We start from the raw sequence: 20,023 nt of genomic DNA on the forward strand, positions 1-20,023 counted from the left end.
GGGAAACAGAGCAAACAGTGACAGACTTTATTTTCTGGGCTCCAAAATCACTGCAGCCATGAAATTAAAAGATACTTGCTCCTTTGAAGGAAAGTTATGACCAACCTAGGCAGCATATTAAAAAGCAGAGACATCACTTTGCCAACAAAGGTCTGTCTAGTCAAGGCTATGGTTTTTCCAGTGGTCATGTATGGATGTGAGAGTTGGACTATAAAGAAAGCTGAGCACTGAAGAATTGATGCTTTTGAACTGTGGTGTTGGAGAAGACTCTTGAGAGTCCCTGGACTGCAAGGAGATCAGTCCTGGGTGTTCATTGGAAGGACTGATGTTGAAGCTAAAACTCTAATACTTTGGCCACCTGATGCGAAGAGCTGACTCATTTGAAAAGACCCTGATGGCTGGGAAAGATTGAGGGCAGGAGGAGAAGGGGACAACAGAGGATGAGATGGTTGGACAGCATCACCAAACCAATGGACATGAGTTTGAGTACACTCTGGGAGTTGGTGAGGATAGGGAGGCCTGGCGTGCTGCAGTCCATGGGGTCGCAAAGAGTTGGACATGACTGAGCTGATTGACAAGTACATTCTTCAAAGTGTTATTGCATTGGTAAAATAATCTGAAGCAACAACAAAATCCACTGAACAATATGTGCTGCTTTATTTCTGGACTCTTCTGTTTAAGTTTTCTGACATTTAATCTCCTAATTTATTAATCTATCTCTTGGACTCTATTCGATACTCTGATACATCTCTGTCCTTCTGCCAATACCATACTGTCTTGATTAGTATAACTTGAAATTTTTGTCTTGAAATCAGAGTTAAGTCCATTAATTTCATTTTATTTAGACATAATTCCCACAGCATAAATGCACCATTTTGAAGGGTACACATCTGTGGATTTCAGGACAGTCACGAAATTATGCAATCATCACCACTATTAATTTCAGAAGGTTTTCATCACCACCTCCCATACCCATTAGCAGTCATTCTCAATTCACTCCTTCCACCAGCCCCTGCTGCTGCTGCTGCTGCTAAGTCGCTTCAGTCGTGTCCGACTCTGTGTGACCTCACAGACGGCAGCCACCAGACTCCGCCATCCCTGGAATTCTCCAGGCAAGAGCACCGGAGTGGGTTGTCATTTCCTTCTCCAATGCATGAAAGTGAAAAGTGAAAGTGAAGTTGCTCCGTCTTGTCCGACCCTCAGCAACCCCATGGATCACAGCCTACTAGGCTCCTCCGTCCATGGGATTTTCCAGGCAAGAGTACTGGAGTAGGGTGCCATTGCCTTCTCCGACCAGCCCCTAGCAGACACTAATCTATTTTCTATCTCCATGGATTGATCTATTCTGGACTTTTCACGTAAATAGCATCATATAACGTACAATCTTTCGTAATTTATTTCTTTCACTTAGCATAATGCTTCAAGATCTACGTTGTAATTATGAGCACGATTAGGCTCTTCCAGATCTTTTGTATTTCCATATATATTTTAAAGGGTTTCCATTGTGGCTCAGTGGTAAAGAATCCACCTGCCAATGCAGGAGACACAGATTGAATCCCTGGGTGGGGAAGATTCCCTGGAGAAGGAATTGGCAACCTACTCCAGTATTCTTGCCAGGGAAATCCCATGAACAGAGAAGCCTGGCAGGCTGCAGACCATAGAGTTAGATACGACAACAAAAACAAATTTTAAATCTGCTTAACCATTGTTTTAAAAGTCAGCTAGACTTACAATTGGGATTGTACTGAATCTATTTTACATATCAATTGGGGAAGTGATGGGTTAATAATACTGAGCTATAATTCATAAACATGTTAAAGCTCTACACTCACCTCTAATTTCTCTTGGCGCTGTTTTGTATTCTTCAGTGCAGTTTTGCACATTTTTTCCATTAAATTTATTCTTAAATATTTTATTTTTGAAGCTACTGTAAATCATATTTTAAATTTCATTTAAAAAGTATCTCCAGTTGGTATGTAAAAAAACAACTAATTTCTATGTATTGGACATACATCTTATGTTTCTGTTTTATTCAGTTATTAGCTCTGTTGTGTTTTTTTCCTATAGATTTCTTAGGCTTTTCTACACACATAACCCTGCTGTCTACCAATGCAAACAGATTTCCTTCTTTCCACGCTTCATGCCTTTGTATTCTTCGGGCTGGTCTGTGGGCTTTGCCTTTCTTGACCTCCTGTTGTGAAGTTGAGTCACAGTGGTGAGCAGTTATCTCTGTACCTGGTTTCCAGTCTTGGAAGAAAATTCACCATTTCACCACTAAGTATGATTTCAGGTGTGGTGTTTTTTCATATTATTCTATAATTTGTTTGCTAAGTGGATTGCTTTTATATTAAAAAAAAATGAGTAGGTACTGAACTCTGTGATACGTGTTTCTGTACCTATTGAGATAATTACGTCATTTTACTTCCTTATTTTTTAGTTGAATTACATTGATTGATTTCCAAATGTTAAAACAGCCTTGCAACTCTGGAGTGAAGTCCACTTGACAATAATGACCTTTCAATACTGTGCTAGATTTTATTTACTCATGTTTTTAAAGAAATATTATGTCTCTACTCATAAGTGATATTGGCCTGTAACTTTTTCTTTTTTGTCTTTGTTCGATTTTGGCATTTGAGTTGTGCTGGCCTCATAAAATTCGTTAAGAAATATTCTTACCAGCTCTATGTTCTGAAGAATTTGTGTAAGATTAGAATGTTTCTTCCTTAAGTATCTGAAGGTTAGTTAAGCCATTTGGGTCTGGTGCTTTATGGGAAGATTTTAAACTTCAATCCAATTTCCTTAAGAGATATAGGGCTATTTCAATTTAGTGGCATAGGGTTAGATTAGGGTAGTTTCTTAAGTGTATTTTTCAAGGAATTTGTTCATTTTATCCAAATGCCCAATTTCTTCATAATACCCCTGACCTACTTTCTTACTATAATAATGTCTTTCTATTTTTCCAGTGTTGGAAATTTGTCTTGCTATATTGTTTGTCTCTATTTCTGGTTTAGATTACCTAGAGGCTAATCCATTTGTATTCATCATTTCTAAAAGAAACTACATTTGGCTTTGTTGATTTTCTCTCTCTCTCTCTGTTTTCTATTTCATTGATGTAGACAGTTCACTTGATTATTTCCTTCCTTCTAACTACTCCAGTTTAATTTGTCACTGTTTTACTAGCTTCTCAAGATGGAAACACATCATCACTGATTTTATATGTCTTTTTTTTTTCTTGGTAATATAGACACTTAGAGCTATTAATTTTCTAAGAATTGGCTTAGTTGCATCCTATAAAATGTGATGTTTTGTTTTTATTATCACTTTATTATGAAATACTTAATATTCCTTCGATCCATGAGTTACTTAGAAATGTATTATTTAATTTCTAAACATTTATTTTGTAGATATACTGTTATGCATCTAATTTAACCATTGTGACCATAAACACTCTGTGATTATAACTACTGAAATATATGGAGACATTTTTAATGGCCGCTCACATGGGTTATTTTATGTAATGCAGACTTGAACACTTATCTTCAGTTGCTAAATGTAATGTTCTATAAACATCAATCAAATCAATAAGGTCAATGGCCTTATTCAGTTCTTGTACACTGTTACACATGTTTTCATGTCTTATTAATCACTGAAGAGAAAGTGTTAAAATATCAACTTATTTGTATCTTTCTTTAGAGCTTCAAAATTCATGAATCAAAATTTGATATTAGATATCATTAGATATATACACATTTAGGACTACAATGTCTTCTTGATAACTTCACCCTTTTATCATTAAGAAGTGACACTACACAGCCACACTAGCTTTCTGATGCTTACTGTTTTCATGGTTTATCTTTTCCCATACTTTCAACCTTTCTGTGACATTTTTGAGGTGTCTCTTGTAAACATCACACAGCTGAGTTTCATATAATTTTTTAACAATCTGACAATCTCTTCCTGTTGAGTATTTAGTCCACTTGCATTTATTTTAAGTATCAAAATAGGTTACTTAAGTCTATTTTGCTTTAGTATTCAAATTTGCTTTACTACTTTATTAAGAACTATAATACAATATTGATTTCATTTACTTCATGTCTACATGTTATAAATCTCACATTATTTTTGCTACAAAAAGTTAGTTGACTTTTAAAAGATTTTTTTAAAAAACAGTGACTTTTTATATTTCTCCATGTATGTACTATTTTCAGTGCTTTTCCTTCAGTCAGTTTCATTTTTGTTTCTTGATCAATTTTGGAAATCTTCTGGCCAATATTTTTTCAAATATTCTTTATGCCTCATTCTTCCTCTTCGAGAGCTCCATTATGTACCTGTTAGACTGCTTAATCGGAGAAGGCAATGGCACCCCACTCCAGTACTCTTACCTGGGAAATCCCATGGACGGAGGAGCCTGGTGGGCTGCAGTCCATGGGGTCGCTCAGAGTCGGACACGACTGATCGACTTCACTTTCACTTTTCACTTTCTTGCACTGGAGAAGGAAATGGCAACCCACTCCAGTACTCTTGCCTGGAGAATCCCAGGGACGGGAGCCTGGTGGGCTGCCATCTATGGGGTCCCATAGAGTCGGACAGGACTGACATGACTTAGCAGCAGCAGACTGCTTAATACTGTCTTTCTGGTCACAAAAATTAGTTCATTTTGTTTCTAGCCTTTTGTCTCTGGTTTTCAGTTTGAAAAATTTCTTTTGCTTTGTCTACAGATGCTATTACTTGGTTGTATCCAATTTGCTTGTCTACTGTTAATCCTATTTTATGGATTTACTTCAGATGTTCTGCTTCCCTGGTGGCTCAGAGGGTAAAGCGTCTGCCTGCAATGTGGCAGACCCGGGTTCAATCCCTGGGTCGGGAAGATCCCCTGGAGAAGGAAATGGCAACCCACTCCAGTATTCTTGCCTGGAGAATCCCATGGATGGAGGAGCCTGGTGGGCTACAGCCCACAGGGTCACAAAGTGTTGGACGTGACTGAGTGACTTCACTTCCACTTTCTTTCCGATATCCTATATTTAGTATTTTTATCTGGTTCTTCTTCTTCTTTTTTTTGGTTTAGTTTCCATGTCTCTCCTGAAATTTCTCTTGCCTTCACCCATCTATTCCTACAGATTCTTTGTTGTTGTTGTTCAGTCGCTAAGTTGTGTCCGACTCTTTGCAACCCTATGGACTGCAGCACACCAGGCTTCCCTATCCTTCACCATCTCCCAGAGTTTTCTCTAACTCACGTCCATTGAGACAGTGATGCCATCCGACCATCTAATCTTCTGCCTCCCCCTTCTCCTCTTGCCCTCAGTCTTTCCCAGCATCAGGGTCTTTTCCATGAGTCAGGTCTTCGCATCAGGTGGCCACAGTTCTGGAGCTTCAGCTTCACCATCAGTCCTTCCAATGAGTATTCAGAGCTGATTTCCTTTAGGAGGGACTGGTTTGATCTCTTTGCTATCCAAGGAACTCTCAATACTCTTCTTTAGCACCACAGTTTGAAAGCACCATAGATTCTTTAACATATTTATGACAATTATTTTTAAAGTCTTTCTTGTTAATTGTAACATCTGGGCCATTTCTAGGTCACTATTGACTGATTTTTCCCTTAACTATGGGTCACAGTTTCCAGTTTCATTCCCTGTCTAGTAATTTATCATTGTATATGGGACATTGAGAATGGTATCTTATAGATTCTGGATTCCCTTATCTCTGAGAAGTGTTTTGTTCCAGAAGGCATTCAGATTATGGCTGGATCACTTTAATCTTTGGGGGACATGCTCTCAGATTTTATTAGGGTTTATTTCAGTTTAGCTCTAGTCCTAGGGTAAATTTCAGTGGTCCCAGACTGTGGTCTTTATTTCTAAGAAGTAGCCCTTGAATTTCAAACTCTGCAGTGGGCATGTGCTGAAATTTCTGTTCTGCTTCTTAACCAAACAGCTATTGTTTTCCCCCTGGCCTTTTGGAGTCTCAAAATGCCCCTTTCAGGCATCAGACAAGATTACAGAGACTTTTTAAAGACTGTGGAATTTCTTCCTCTGTGGCTCTCTTTTCTTTTCCCTCAATTTCCAGGCATTCTTACAGCCCCAAGCTTACTCTCCAATTCCTTGCATCAGTGAGATTACACCTATCTGCTTGAGCTCCAGCCTGTCTCATTGACTGGGCACACACTCTGGACTGAAGCTCTACAAATGTGGAACTTATTAAGTGCGGCTCTTTTCTTTCAACATGAAAGTTCCTCCAGTTTCTGCCTGCCTTTCATTGCTCTCCGGTGCCTTTAAACAATTAATTAAAAAAAAATTCTGTCCAGAGTTTATTCTAGCTATCAGCAGGAAGACTGTCCAACACAATTCATTCCATCATTACTGGAGCCAAAACCAACACACTGAATTTTAATATCTCTGCTACGAGAAATTTAGCAATCATCATTAAGAAGATTTATCAATATTATTTGGGAGCTAAGTACAATATATACCAAATCAGTCTTGTGGAAAACAAGTGTACTGACTGCAATCCTTAGACATGAAGAGCAAAGAAAAGCTCCAGCTACAGTAACAATCTGGAAAATTTAATCACTGACGTTTCTTCTTGTGACTGTCGACTGTAATAGAGCTTTCCTCAGACACAGTCTTAAAAATATTTTACAGAAAAAAAGTGTGGCTGACCTTGCATCACAGGTAGAGACACAGTATTTCTTTGTTACAATAGATACAATGGTTATTTAGTAAGAAAACATATCACTCACTTAAATTTTCAGATGTTACCATGAATTCTTCAATTTCATCATCAGAATCATCTATTAAAGGCATGAAGGCATATCTAAATAAAAAACAAGGAGCAGTTTTACTAGCGTGTTTAAACCTGTTCAATGCTCAGTTTACACCTGAAACAGTCATTCCAGGGACCCCTCTTCCCTCTTCCTGCGAGGAGACCCCTTTCTCCCCCGTATCTCTCCTTTCACTGTCTTCCTTCTGTTATATTTGTCTCCCCACTTGACTGTATACCTCTTAACAGCAACAACTACTTCTCTGGTTTCTATAAATGCTTTTCTAACATTGTAGCAGAAGATGAACAAAATCCTTGCCCAACTATGTAAGGTACCTCTGATTATTTGCTGATGGTCTCCACAAAAACATTATTACAATAAGAATAAGTGAGAAAAGGAAGCTCCAAAATGCATCATCAACCCAGCGTTCCATCCAGTCCTAGAACAAGGATGATTCAAACAGGAAAAGTTAATTTTTGATAAACAGATTTCCCACTGAAATAGTATATAATGACAAGTACTAATGAAATCCTTCCAACCAGTAAGTCTTCAAAAAAAATGAGCACATGTTTTTTCAAGAAACATAAAAACTAAGAAATTCTATCTTAAAATCCATATTAATGCTTAGTTGAGCCTTATAATCAATCCAGTGAATAAAACCCTAACAAATTAAACAGTATCATGAAAAGAATTAGAGCTGAAAAGGGCTTCAGAGGTCAATTAATTTATTTTCTAGACAAGAAGAGTTTCTTCTCTCGTGAAATTTTCCCTAAGGCAGCATTAGTCCAGGGTTTTCACAGGGCTCTTTACAATTATATAGAACTAGCAAGGAGATCAAACCAGTCAATCCTAAAGGAAATCAACCCTGAATATTCATTGGAAGGACTTATGCTAAAGCTGAAGCTCCAATACTTTGGCCACCTGATTGGAAGAGCTGACTCACTGGAAAAGACCCTGAGTTTGGGAAAGAATAAGGGCAGGAGAAGGGGAGCAACAGAAGATGAGACGGTTGGATGGCATCATCGACTCAAAGGGCGTGAGTTTGAGCCAACTCTGAAAGATAGTGAAGGATAGGGAAGCCTGGCGTGCTGCAGTCCATGGGGTCGCAGAGTCAGACTTGGCGACTGAACAACAACCAATATAGAACTAGAGGCTATTTCCAAATCAAGATATCCCCAGAAGGGCCTTTTATATTTTCAGTCTAAGAAATATATCTTCTAACTAGAGAATCCAAGGAGAATATCTCCTGAATGTTCATGATGAGTATACTATAAACATGTATAAAATCCTAGGAACATGTCGGGCTTAAGATTTAGAATCCCACTTAGATACAAAGCAACCCGGTCACACTGTGTGCTGGAAGAAAACGATTTCCTGTTACCTTAGACTATTCAGGGAGAGGATTCCTTTTCAGAATACAACAAAAGAAGCTGAGAAAAGGGCAAAATTGGAAACGGAGATTTAGGAGGAACTTTGTTTCAGACTTGTTTAAAGGAGACAAATGTTTTTCTAATCCTGCACAAAATAATTCCAAGTAAATGGAATATGTCTATTACAATTATCTTGGTCTACAAACACAAACTAAACTCTTCAAACTTACACAAAATAAAAGAGTACAATTAAAAATGAAAACTGTTTACATAGGAAGATTATACTTACTGATTGACATTTTGCAAACCGAAATGTCTTAGTTGTCCACACCATAAACACTACAGATGCTGAAACACACCAAAAAAAAAAAAAAAAGTCAACCTCTGAAGGGACATGTACAATACTAAAATAATTTATTATAAAAGAAAATCAGATAACTTACCCAGTATGGCAAAGATGAGGGTATTTGTAAAGTGCCTGTATAAAGAAAATTTTACTGTGTTCTTTCTTAGCCTGAGAGTCTTCATAGTTTGTGCCAAACTTATAAAAATGTGAAAAAGAGTTAAGGGAAAAATTTTAAATAATAATACATAGTTAAGATTAAAAATGAAATAAGAATCTTCTGCTACATTTCCAAAACTACTGCTACACAGAGTTCCTGTAATTTAAAACTAATAGAAACACAGAAAATGTCTTCTCCACTAACGTATAATCACGACAGCAATTTTATTACAGATTTTGTTGTACAATGTGCCACTGTCTGAACTAAGTAAACAAACGTGAAGGAAAAAGAACGTAAGGACAAGACCTACGTTGTGTTCCTTCAGTGCCAAGTTCTTGAAACACAGGACAGAGCAGGACACAGACTAAATGCTAGGTGCAGACGCCATCAGGACGTGCCATTCGGCTTGTGGTTTTCTGTCTCCGTTTCTTATTTTTTTGTTTCTGGTCTATTCTCATTCTACACTCTGAATGATCATAATTAAGAAGTCATGTCATCTATCAATTCCATTTTACAAATTAAAAAAAAAAACTGAAATATGTCAAGTAAAATAAATCTGGACTTGGGTAAGGAGAGAATTTATTCAAGAGATTAGTGCAGTATGGAGAATATTCTGACGGTAAGATCTGTAGGAGTCCCAAAGGCCAGGCAGGGAAGGGCTTTGCTTTTATTACTGTTGTTGTTGCTTAGTTGGAAGTCATGTCCGACTCTTACGCGATCCCACGGACTATAGCTGGCCAGACTCCTCTGTCCATGGGATTTTCCAGGAAAGAATACTGGAGTGGGTTGCCATTTCCTTCTCCAGAAGATCTTCCCAACCCAGGGTTCGAACCTGCATCTCTGGCATTGGCAGGCGGGTTCTTCACCACTAAGCCACCAGGGAAGCCCTTTGCTTTTGTAAGGAGGTGTAGATAGGACTCGAGAGTGGCAGGTGTGGGCAGGGGGTGGCCTGACAGGCCAGTTCCTCAGGGTTATGACTTTCCTTGAGGCCTGTAGGTTCTCAGCAAGGGCTGTGAAAGAGGGCTGTGGGTGGATGAAAGCTCAGGGACCTGGGGGAAGGAGAAGGCTTAGTCAGTTTGGTGCGGTCTGACGTTTTGTCCAGATTAGTCAGTAGGTATACAGGTTTGTATCTGGCCTTGTCGTAAGTAAACAAGCGAACACCTGGGAAGCTCACTGAAGTCCCATGGGGAAAGGCAGCTTTTAAGCCTTTTCCCAAACACCAAAGGGTGGAGGCTGTCTTCGGGGTGGCTATTTTCCAGCAGCACAGGGCTCAGGTAAACAGTGACATTGTCAGATACGAAGAAGCAGAGAGAGACCTGTCCACTGGCTTCTCAGCAGTGAGGCTGTGCTCAAGCCAGAGCTCTGTAAACATGGGCAGCTTTCTCTGCAGCCTGCCAAGCCCTGTGTAGGGATCACCCACTGAACATACATCACAGAGCTGAGCAAAGGGGAATGTAAGTGGCACATTTTAGATTTATTTATGCCTCCTCTTTAAATTCCCAATACTTCATTAATCAAAAACTTCATTTTAGTCCTAAAACTACCAAAGCTGCTTTTCAATTTTTCTGTGTTCTGTCGCTTCAGTCATGTCTGACTCTTTGTGATCCCATGGACCCATAGCCTGACAGGCTCCTCTTTCCATGGGATTCTCCCAACAAGAATACTGGAGTGGGTTGCCATGCCTTCCTCCAGGGGATCTTCCTAACCCAGGTATTAAACCTGTGTCTCCTGCATTGCAGGTGTGTTCTTTACCACTGAGGCGAAGAGCTGACTCATTGGAAAAGACCCTGATGCTGGGAAAGATTGAGGGCAGGAGGAGAAAGGGAGACAGAGGATGAGATGGTTGGATGGCATCACCAATTCAATGGACTTGAGTTTGAGCAAACTCTGGGAGATGGTGAAGGACAGGGAAGTCTGATGTGCTGCAGTCCATGGGGTCACAAAGAGTTGGACACAATTTAACAAATGAATAACACAAATGACCCATTAAGTTGCAACAGAAGATCAATTTGTATCAGAACACAATTCAACCAATTAAGGTTGCTGTCAGGACTTACAGACATGGAAATACACGTTATTCAATAAACATGATCAAGACCCAATACTCTTAAAGCAGTAATGAAAGCATGCAGGCCCCACCACCCTGACGGGAGAGTCACCTTGCACGTGCTGCTGCTGTGGTTGGAAAAGGATATCCACCAGCACAAGCCAGAATCAAGAAGAGACAGAGGGAGGCTGGCCAGAAGCACAAGGTCAGAATCATTTGCCTGCAGCAAAAGAGCAAAAAATAAAATAAAATAAAACAAACAAGCAGGAAAAGAGAGGCAGGAGGCAACAGCTTTTTAGCATTTTCAGGCTATTTTTTCTATTACTGTAGGTAGAATCAGATTCTTACAGAGGAAGCTAGATTAGGTTCATTGAAAGCAAAGGAAGCATGGTCAAGATTCCAACATTTGATTCTGTCAGGATGTGGTCCTGCTTCTTTGCTTGTCATTGGTAATCATTTAGGAAACCCACTACCTCTGTGTACAGAGAAAGTGGACTCTTCATCTCAGTAATGAAAACTACAGAATAGCAATCTAAGAGCAGACATCAGAAATTCAGGTTGAACTTCCTTTCCTCTCACCATAAAATGCAAACCAAGGGAATTTCAATTTCTGGATATCTTTATGACTTTGATCTCTAACATCTTAATTAAAAATATCAATAATTGAGCAAGCTAAATCTTCCCCCTTATTTTCTGTATCTCCCCGCCTGAATCTGGCTCATGACGTGTTGGACCAAAGCCAAAGTTATCCATAACGATGGCAAGTTACCCTCATTCAAATCCAGATGGAATTAGAGCCTTTTAGCCACTTTTCTCTGGAATTTTTGGCCAATTTGCATGACTATGTGTTTTTCCCAATGAACTACCTTATGGGTGGTTAAGAGCAAGAATTCTTTGAAACACACATGTGTAAATGACCAGAAGAAAAGATAACATAGGTTTTTAAAATGCAAAGTCTGTAGCTCAAGTAGTTGATGGAGGAACACATGCTCCCTCACATAAGCATACCCAAGCTTAGAAATAAGATAATTCCAAACCGAACAGATATCTTAAGCTCATTTTCTAAACATGCAATGACAGAAGAGAAGACACGAAGGCTGGCGATGGCAATGCTGAGCCCTGCTAGTAGCTAGTCTGCCTGTGTGCTCAGTCGCAGTCGTGTCCAACTCTTAATGGCCCCATGGACTCTAGCCTACCAGACTCCTCTGTCTGCGGGATCCTCCTGGCAAGAACAGTGGAGTAGGTTGCCATTTCCTCCTCCACGGGATCTTCCTGACCCAGGGATCAAACCCAAGTCTCTGGCATTGGCAGGCGGATTCTTTACCACTGAGCCACCAGGGAGACCCAGTAGCTAGGTCACCTCCCCTGCAGTTGTACTTGCCCAGCTCCCAGGGTAAAGTCGTAATCACTGGACCGCAAGTCCTCTGACGCATTTTTTAAAAAGTCATCCTTGAGTTCTCTTAGAAGATTTGATCATGCCATTCACCTGTGCAGCTTCAACTCCTTGATACTTTCCGCCTTCGAAGAACTCTAAACTCTCAAGCATGTCCTTCTGTCTTTCCCTTCTGGCCCCACCTTCTAAGATTCTCCCACACGTGGTACTCACAGGCAAGCTGGTTTGAGATATTCTGCCACTGTCTCTATATTTTCTTGCTCCCAATAAGTTGGTCCCCTCATATCTTCCCAGAAGGCTTTTCCCCCAGTTCTTTTCCTGTGTGTGCCTGCCAAGTTGCTTCAGTCGTGTCTGACTCTTTGTGACCCTATGGACTGTAGCCCACCAGGCTCCTCTGTCCATGGGCTTCTCCAGGCAAGAATACTGGAATGGGTTGCCGTGCCCTCCTTCAGGGCATCTTCCCAACCCAGGGATCGAACCTGCATCTCTTATGTCTCCTGCACTGGCAAGCGGGTTCTTTACCACTAGTGCCCCTGGGAAACCCTAATTCTTCTCCTAGTAAATTCCCATTTGTCCGTGCAGTCTCAATTTAAATGTCACCATCTCCGTGAAGTCTTTCTGGACTGTCAGCCTGCAATTAATTTCTCTTTCCTGTTTGCACAGCACCTCTGTAAAATGGCAATTATTATTGCTATGTTGCTCCTAGTTAAGTACTTGTCTCCTCTACCTGATTCCTCAGTATGTTCATTTAAGTTTGCTAAACTAATAGAAAAAATAAAGATATTTTTAAATTGAGGAATTGCTACTTTTTCATCTTCAACTAAATTCCTATAACGCATAATTATATGTCTCTCTGCTACTATTACAAATTAAAGATAGTATGATTTTGATGACACAACAACAAACTACTTTAGGACACAGTAAAGGATATGAACCATACAAAAATGGAGTCAATAAGTGCTAAAATGATGTCACCAAGGACAACAGCTAAATGGTTAGAACCCTGAAAGACAAAAATAGGGAAAAAATCTGAACGTAAAAATTTCATTATAATAATCATCTGACGAAGAAAAACAGTTTATCTCCTCTCATCATTTTATAAAAGGCTATATAAAAGATTTTATTGCCTAACAGAATTGTATTTGAGCACATGGAATTTATCTGTTTTAGTAGCCACAAATGTTAGTTTGTCCTCAGCCTGTCTAGTGATAACGTAAAACTGCGCTATGGAGTGGCAAGCAAAACACAGCACGTCCCGCCCAACTCAGGTCAACCGTTTCTCTCTCTGCCCTCTCCTCACCAAACGCGCAGCCACGGCTTCTAAAGCAATGGGCTCCTCCTCCTCCCCTCGCAGGTGAAAGGATGTGAAAAAGGTAAAACAAGGAAGAGGAGCTGAAACCACAGACTGGATGCACACGCTACTCAAGAGCTGACAGAGAATCACACCCAAAACCGCCACATCTAAGATGCTGACCACGTCAAAGTGTAAAGAAATACATCATCTACCTGTGGGATGTTTATCCTTTCTATTTTCTTCCCAGCAAAGATAAGCTTTCTATGAATTATGTATGTAAATAGAAAGTTCTTCACTGTTATGTAAAAGTAATAATAAATGCACCTTTCAAGGAGTCAGAGATGAAGAGAGGTGTCTCTAACCCAGAATGCATGTATGTCAAAGACACTGGAAGGAGGGTGAGGTTTTTAACATTATTGGACAAATGCCTGTCTTTAAAACGTCAGATCAAACTATGTGAAGTAAATGTATGTGGCAATGTACAGATTATTCACTCTGTGTACAATGGTCTGATTTCACTATCTAACCCAAAAGACGTCTTAGTAAAAATTACACAGTTCTCTGAATCAAAAATAGATAAATAAATAAATAATAAGCTCCTTAATCACTAAGTCATCATCAAACATATCAGGAAGGAAAACCAAGAGCTAGACATCTAGGGGTCTTCGCAGATACAAATACTTGCTCTTCTCTGGGGTGAACTACTGCTGCCCTGGCTGCCAGAGCCACTCCTCCCTAGAACACTACCTCCTCCTGGTTCCTCCACGAGTAGCGCCACTGAGTCCCCTCAATACTGAGCCCACCAGTGAGGGAAAATGGACAAGTACCTGACGCTTAAAAGAGCGAAGACATGTAATGTCTGCATGCTTAGAAGGTAAAATTAACTTTCTGCTCACTTACACATGTTTAAACGAAGGGTTAAGGAAGAAATGAACGTGTTCAGACTGTATAATGATAAAGATGAACATTCTTCATAAAGAATAACCATGAACGCTTTTGAGATGGGACTATTAATCATTCCTAGGGTGACACCAGGCAGTGCCTTCAAAAACCGTATCATTTTTAAACTGCTCTGGTTAGCCTTTTACTTTCAGGACATATTAAAAAAGAGAAATAGTCCACGGGGTGTGGGGGAAGTACTCAAAATTGGGCCCTTTCACAAATTTCCTATCTTTAAAAATTCATCTCAGGAGATAAGAAAGTAAAGTCGTATTTCACAGCAACAACAAAAAAAAGTGCAAGTGGAATGATGCAGTTTTTACCCCAATGACTCTCATCACGCCTTCAACAGCCGCAAAGATAAAATAAAGAACCCCCAATCCAATGACCCGGTGCATGACGGTTCCTAGACGAGGCCTGGAATGAGGAGGAGGAAACAGGAAACAAGAAAAAGGTAAGTAAAGTGCGTCTGAGTACAGCAGCCGGCCCCGCTTCCAGCACCAAGGACGTCACGGTCCAGTCTCACCCGTCAGCTCCCACCACAGAGGGGTTCTGTTTAAAGCAGGCTATTCCCTGGGGACAAGGCAGAAACAGGCTCAGGAAAAACAGGCCTCCTTCTCTAGGACTTAAAACTGTATCGATGCCTATGAAACGACACTTAAAAAAAATTATTTATTTTAAGTAATAAGCTCTTTGTTGCTGAGCCTGGGCTTTCTCTAGTTGCGGAGAGCAAGGGCTACTCTCTCGTTGTGATGTACGGGCTTCTCCTATTGCAGAGCACGGGCTCCAGGGCTTGCGGGCTTCAGCAGGTGCAGAGTAAGGGCTCAGTAGCTACAGCTCCTGGCTCTAGAACACAGGCTCAGTAGTTGCAGAGCATGGGCTTAGCTGCGCTGTACCACGTGCGATCTTCCCGAAGCAGGGATTGAACCGGTGTCCCCTGCATTGCAAGGCAGATTCTTAACCACTGGACCACCAGGGAACTCTCGAGGCAACATTTCTGAGACCAGGAGATTTTGCTGCTGAAATTCAAGCAGTATAATGAACATAACCCAAGTACTATGTCTACAGAATGGATGAGAAGATTGATGAAACCTAGAAAGTGCCAAATTCTAAGGGTCACTGGCAGAACTAATCGTTTAAGTCTTTCACGAACATACATTGTAAACCATTCTGAGATGTGTCTTGTCAGAGATAATCCACTGATTGATTCTATGACGTGGGCAGAGAAAGAGCAGGATGTCAGGAAATCAAATCCCACCGCTTTCTCTCTCAATACCTCCAAACAAGAGTCCTAACAGACTTCAGCTTTCATTCTTCAAATTAAAAAGAATTAAAATAACAGTTTGGATTCTTTGAAAGTATAACTGAGTCAGGAATATGCAAAGATGATGATTTTTAGCAATTGGCAATTTGAAAATAGAACTGAAATTTCTGGGATTCCCTGGTGTCTAGTGGTTAGGACTCAGTGCATGCAATGCCAAGGCCCAGGTTTGATCCCTGGTCAGGGAACTAGATCTCACATGCTGCAACTAAGAGTTCACATGCCACAACTGAAGATCCTGCGTGCCGCAACTAAGATCCACCATAGCCAAGTAAATAAATATTAAAAAAAAAAGACGTAGCTGTGGTTCAGTGTGAAGGTTTGAGCTTCTGGGAATCAGAGTCTTAGGGAACAGACTCCTCCATGTTCACAACCAGGGACTCAAAAGTAAGAGGGAGAAAAGATCCTGATAGGATCTGCAGGGGACAGCCAGGCTTCAGACAAAAATTCTGGTGACCTGGGGTTTAGTCAGAGCATGCTCTCTTACAGTATCTCAAACACAATTATAACACGTAACTGTGCTGCCTAGGAAATAGAAAATGACCCGCGCCTCAAGAATCATTTTAAATTTTCCATTATCCTTAAAGTTGATTATTCATCTAATTATAAAAAGTTACTGGAACTTAGGATCTTTATTTGAGGAAAGTATAAAAGAGCAGGACTTCCCAGGTGGCATTTGTGGTAAAGAATTTGCCTGCCAATGCAGGAGAGTGGAGAGATAAGAGACGTGCTTTCAATCCCTGGCATGAGTACTGGAGTGGGTTGCCATTTCCTTCTCCAGAGGATCTTCCCAACCCAGGGATCGAACCCAGGTCTCCCACATTGTAGGCAGACGCTTTACCATCTGAGCCACCAGGAAAGTCTCCAGGGTCAGGAAGATCCCCTGGAGGAGGAAATGGCAACCCACTCCAGTATTCTTGCCTGGAGAATCCCATGAACAGAGGAGCCTGGCGGGCTACAGTCCACAGGCTCGCAAAGAGTCGCACACGACTGAAGCCACAGAGCACACATGCATAAAACAGCCAGTGCGTGGAAATCCATTAAAGGCACTTCCTTGGTGGTCCAGTAGTTAAGAATCCACTTTTCAATGCAGAGGAGGGGGCACGAGTTCGAAGCCAGGTCAGGGAACTAAGATCCTACATGCCTCGGGGCAACTAAGCCTGTGCCACAACTAGAGAGCCGGTGCGTTCTGGAGCCCTCACCTTAGAGCAGCCCATGCTGCAACAAAGACCCCAACCGCCTGACGCACCCAGATAATTAATTGATTAAAAAATGTAAAGTCCCTTAAAAAACACATCCTGGCAGGTATTTCCCTGTCCAGTTTCACAGCGGGTATCATGGAGACGGACGCTCACAGGGTGGAGGTGCGGTGTCTTTTCCACTTACTTTACGATGCCGTATCCCAAGCTCACGATGATCACCAGGAGGCGAGCCAGAGTCCTCTTAATCGCAGATATCAACTCCGCAAATATCAGTAACCCTTGAGCTGACGGGGAAGAAGGAAAACCATTTGCTCTGGGTCCACCTGGACGCCTGCCGCCAAGACTCTACACATGTACTCTTACAACTATATTCTGACCTCAGACAAATTAGCCATATTTAAATTTAAAGGTCATCTAATCTAATGCTGTTTGCAACCTCGGTGAAGGGGATTCTCCACCTCCTGAAGAACTCGCTCTGTATCAGATCAGCTCTATGGGGCACAGTCTCCTCAAGCTCCCCTCTGTTCTCACTCCCCCACTTGAGGCTAAAGAACTAGAGCTCCTTAGTAGCAGCAGTCACTCACTTTTGTCTGACTCTTTGCAATCCCCTGGACTGTAGCCTGCCAGGCTCGCTCCTCTATCCATGGAATTCTCCAGGCAAGAATACTGGAGTGAGTTGCCATCCCCTTCTCCAGGGGATCTTCCTGACCCTGGAGACTTCCCTGGTGGCTCAGACGGTAAAGAATCTGCCTACAATGTGGGAGACCTGGGTTCGATCCCTGTGTTGGGAAGATCCTCTGGAGAAGGAAATGGCAACCCACTCCAGTACTCATGCCTGGAAAATCCCATGGATGGAAGAGCCTGGTAGGCTACAGTCCGTGGGGTCGCAAAGAGTCGGATACGACTGAGCGACTTCACCTCACCTCACCTCACCTTCACCTCTCCAGGGGATCTTCCTGACCCAGGGATCGAACCCAGGTCTCCTGCATTGCAGATTCTTTACCATCTGAACCAGCAGGGAAGCCCAGACTCCCTTCCTGTCTTGTAAATACTTGAAAACCATAATGTCCTCAAGAGCTCATTTTTCTCCAGGTTGCCCCCTTCATTTACTGATTTCCGCTCCCATTGTGTGGTTGTCACAGGAAAAGAAACACCATGTTCCCTGCCCTTGTGAAGCCTGGACTCTGGGCAGGACAGAATGCAGCAAGAGCTGGAGGAAACACAGTCTGTGTCCCAGGATGGCAAGGAAAGCGACCTACACCTCATGGGGCAGGAAAAGCTTCTCAGAAGTGACATCTACACCAGGGTTTGAAGGCTGTTGTGGTTTAGTTGCTAAGTTGTCTCCAACTCTTTGCAACCCCATGGACTACAGCATGCCAGGCCTCCCTGTTCTTGACTATCTCCCAGAGCTTGCTCAAACTCATGTCTGCTGAGTCAGTGATGCCATCCAACCATCTGATCCTCTGTCAACCTTCTCCTCCTGCCTTCATTCTTTTCCAGTTTCAGGGTCTTTTCCAATGAGTCAGCTCTTCGCGTCAGCTGGCCAAAGTATTGTCGCTTCAGCTTCAGCATCAGTCCTTCCCATGTTCAGGGCTGATTTCCTTTAGGATGGACTGGCTTGATCTCCGTGCAGTCCAAGGGAAGAGGTGAAGGCTGAGTAGGAGTTACTGTTCGGAGGAGGGAAAGCGGAAAAGCAAAGGAAATGGCACATGCAGAGGCATGAAGGAAGAAAGAGAAAGAGCAAAATATGCTGCAAGACGGGACTTCCCTGGCGGTCCAGTGGTTAAGAGTCTGCACTTGCACTGCAGAAGGTGTGGGTTCGATCCCTGGTCAGGGAAGTAAGATCCTGCATGCCTCACGGCGTGGCCAAAAAAAAAAATGCTGCAAGATGTGAAAGTTTGGCAGGTCTGCAGCAAGGCATGTAATGAGAGAGGCCAAAATCAGATTGGGACAGAAGCATGGCCCATTCACCTGGGTTTTATGCCAGGCCGTGAGTCTGGTTTTGCTGCTAAAGTTGATGGGAAGTCAATGACCATAAAAAATACGAGTGGGACTTCCCTGGCGCTCCAGTAGCTAAAACTCCTTGCGCCCAACACAGGTGGCCCAGGTCCAACCCCCGGTCAGGACATTAGATCGCACATGACACCACGCAAGCTTGCACGCCACAGCTAAAGGTCCAACATGCTGGACAACTAAGACACAGAGCAGCCCATAAACAAACAAAGACAAGTCAAAAAGAAGAGTGGAAACTGCACTGACGAACTACAGCCTCTAGGCCAAATCTGGCCTGACGTGTGCTTTGAAATGAAGTTTTACTGGAGAATGTAGCCATGTCCATTTGCTGTCCGTGGCATCTTTCAGCTCCTAAGACAGTAGTTGAGAAATTGCAACAGAGCCACCAAAGTCAAAAAGATTTCCTGTGCAGGTTTTGCAGGAAGAGCTTGCTGACCCTTAGAATAAAATGGACAGCTTTATTTTATCAAGATTGCTCTACTTAATGGCTTGGGAAGGAATACAGGAGAGGAAAATGCTTAGGAGGCGACTCCAGAATCCAGCCAAGAGATGTTGAGAGCTCTGGTAGTGAAGACAGAAAGGAGGAAAAAGACACTCAGAAACCAGCTCTTAATCCACCTAATTATTCTTCTCAGCTCACATTTCTCCATCCTCTCCAGAAGAAACCACAAGAGGCCTCGTCCAATACCTTGAAGAAGTTCATATACACCGTGCAGTAAGTTTATACATCTGCCTGCTGCCTACCCGAAGCACAAGCCCACTGACGTATCCTTAGCACACCCTTGCTGTGTTCTAACAACCACTGTTTCTTCACTGCTTCACTTTCTAGATTCTGTCCTTCCAGCACCAATGCTAAGCAAGACAGCCTGGGTTTCAGAGTCCACACTTGGGGAAATCGGAAGCAGCATCAGCCCAGCCCGGCACCTCTCTTTTCCACAGGACTCCTCAAAGACAAGGACAGCTGCCTGGGCTTTCTCTTCCGAGCCCTGGAGGAGCCGTCTCAGAGGGCTTGACGGCCCTGAGAGTGGCAGGTGGGCTCTCCTCTTCACGGATCTCAGGCTTTTGCTGCCCCTCACCCAAGTTCACACCACCTTCTCCAGACAGAGACTCCTCACCACTGGCAGCAAAGAAGCTGACCTACCTCCTCTGACACTCAAGAATGCTTTAACAACCAGTCACAAGCAGCA

The 20,023-nt window shown here is 42.1% G+C and overlaps 1 protein-coding gene across 4 annotated transcripts in view; it reads right to left on the minus strand.

Moving 5' to 3' along the window:
- TMEM87B (transmembrane protein 87B) overlaps nucleotides 1–20,023 on the minus strand; it is a 49,710-nt gene that overhangs the window by 10,323 nt on the left and 19,364 nt on the right. For 3 of the 4 annotated variants that reach the window (XM_070798163.1, XM_070798165.1, XM_070798166.1), the window contains 7 exons: nucleotides 17,008–17,107; nucleotides 14,624–14,717; nucleotides 12,997–13,070; nucleotides 8,568–8,674; nucleotides 8,414–8,472; nucleotides 7,090–7,193; nucleotides 6,734–6,807 (listed from right to left, as the gene is read on the minus strand). In XM_070798163.1, the coding sequence (XP_070654264.1) occupies nucleotides 6,734–6,807; nucleotides 7,090–7,193; nucleotides 8,414–8,472; nucleotides 8,568–8,674; nucleotides 12,997–13,070; nucleotides 14,624–14,717; nucleotides 17,008–17,107 (612 nt within the window). Of the gene's footprint in view, nucleotides 1–6,733; nucleotides 6,808–7,089; nucleotides 7,194–8,413; nucleotides 8,473–8,567; nucleotides 8,675–10,820; nucleotides 10,895–12,996; nucleotides 13,071–14,623; nucleotides 14,718–17,007; nucleotides 17,108–20,023 lie in introns of all 4 variants that reach the window. The other variant, XM_070798164.1, reaches the window with a different exon arrangement.

Source organism: Bos indicus, chromosome 11, assembly GCF_029378745.1.
Source record: "Bos indicus isolate NIAB-ARS_2022 breed Sahiwal x Tharparkar chromosome 11, NIAB-ARS_B.indTharparkar_mat_pri_1.0, whole genome shotgun sequence".
In the NCBI taxonomy this organism is placed as follows: Eukaryota; Metazoa; Chordata; class Mammalia; order Artiodactyla; family Bovidae; genus Bos; species Bos indicus.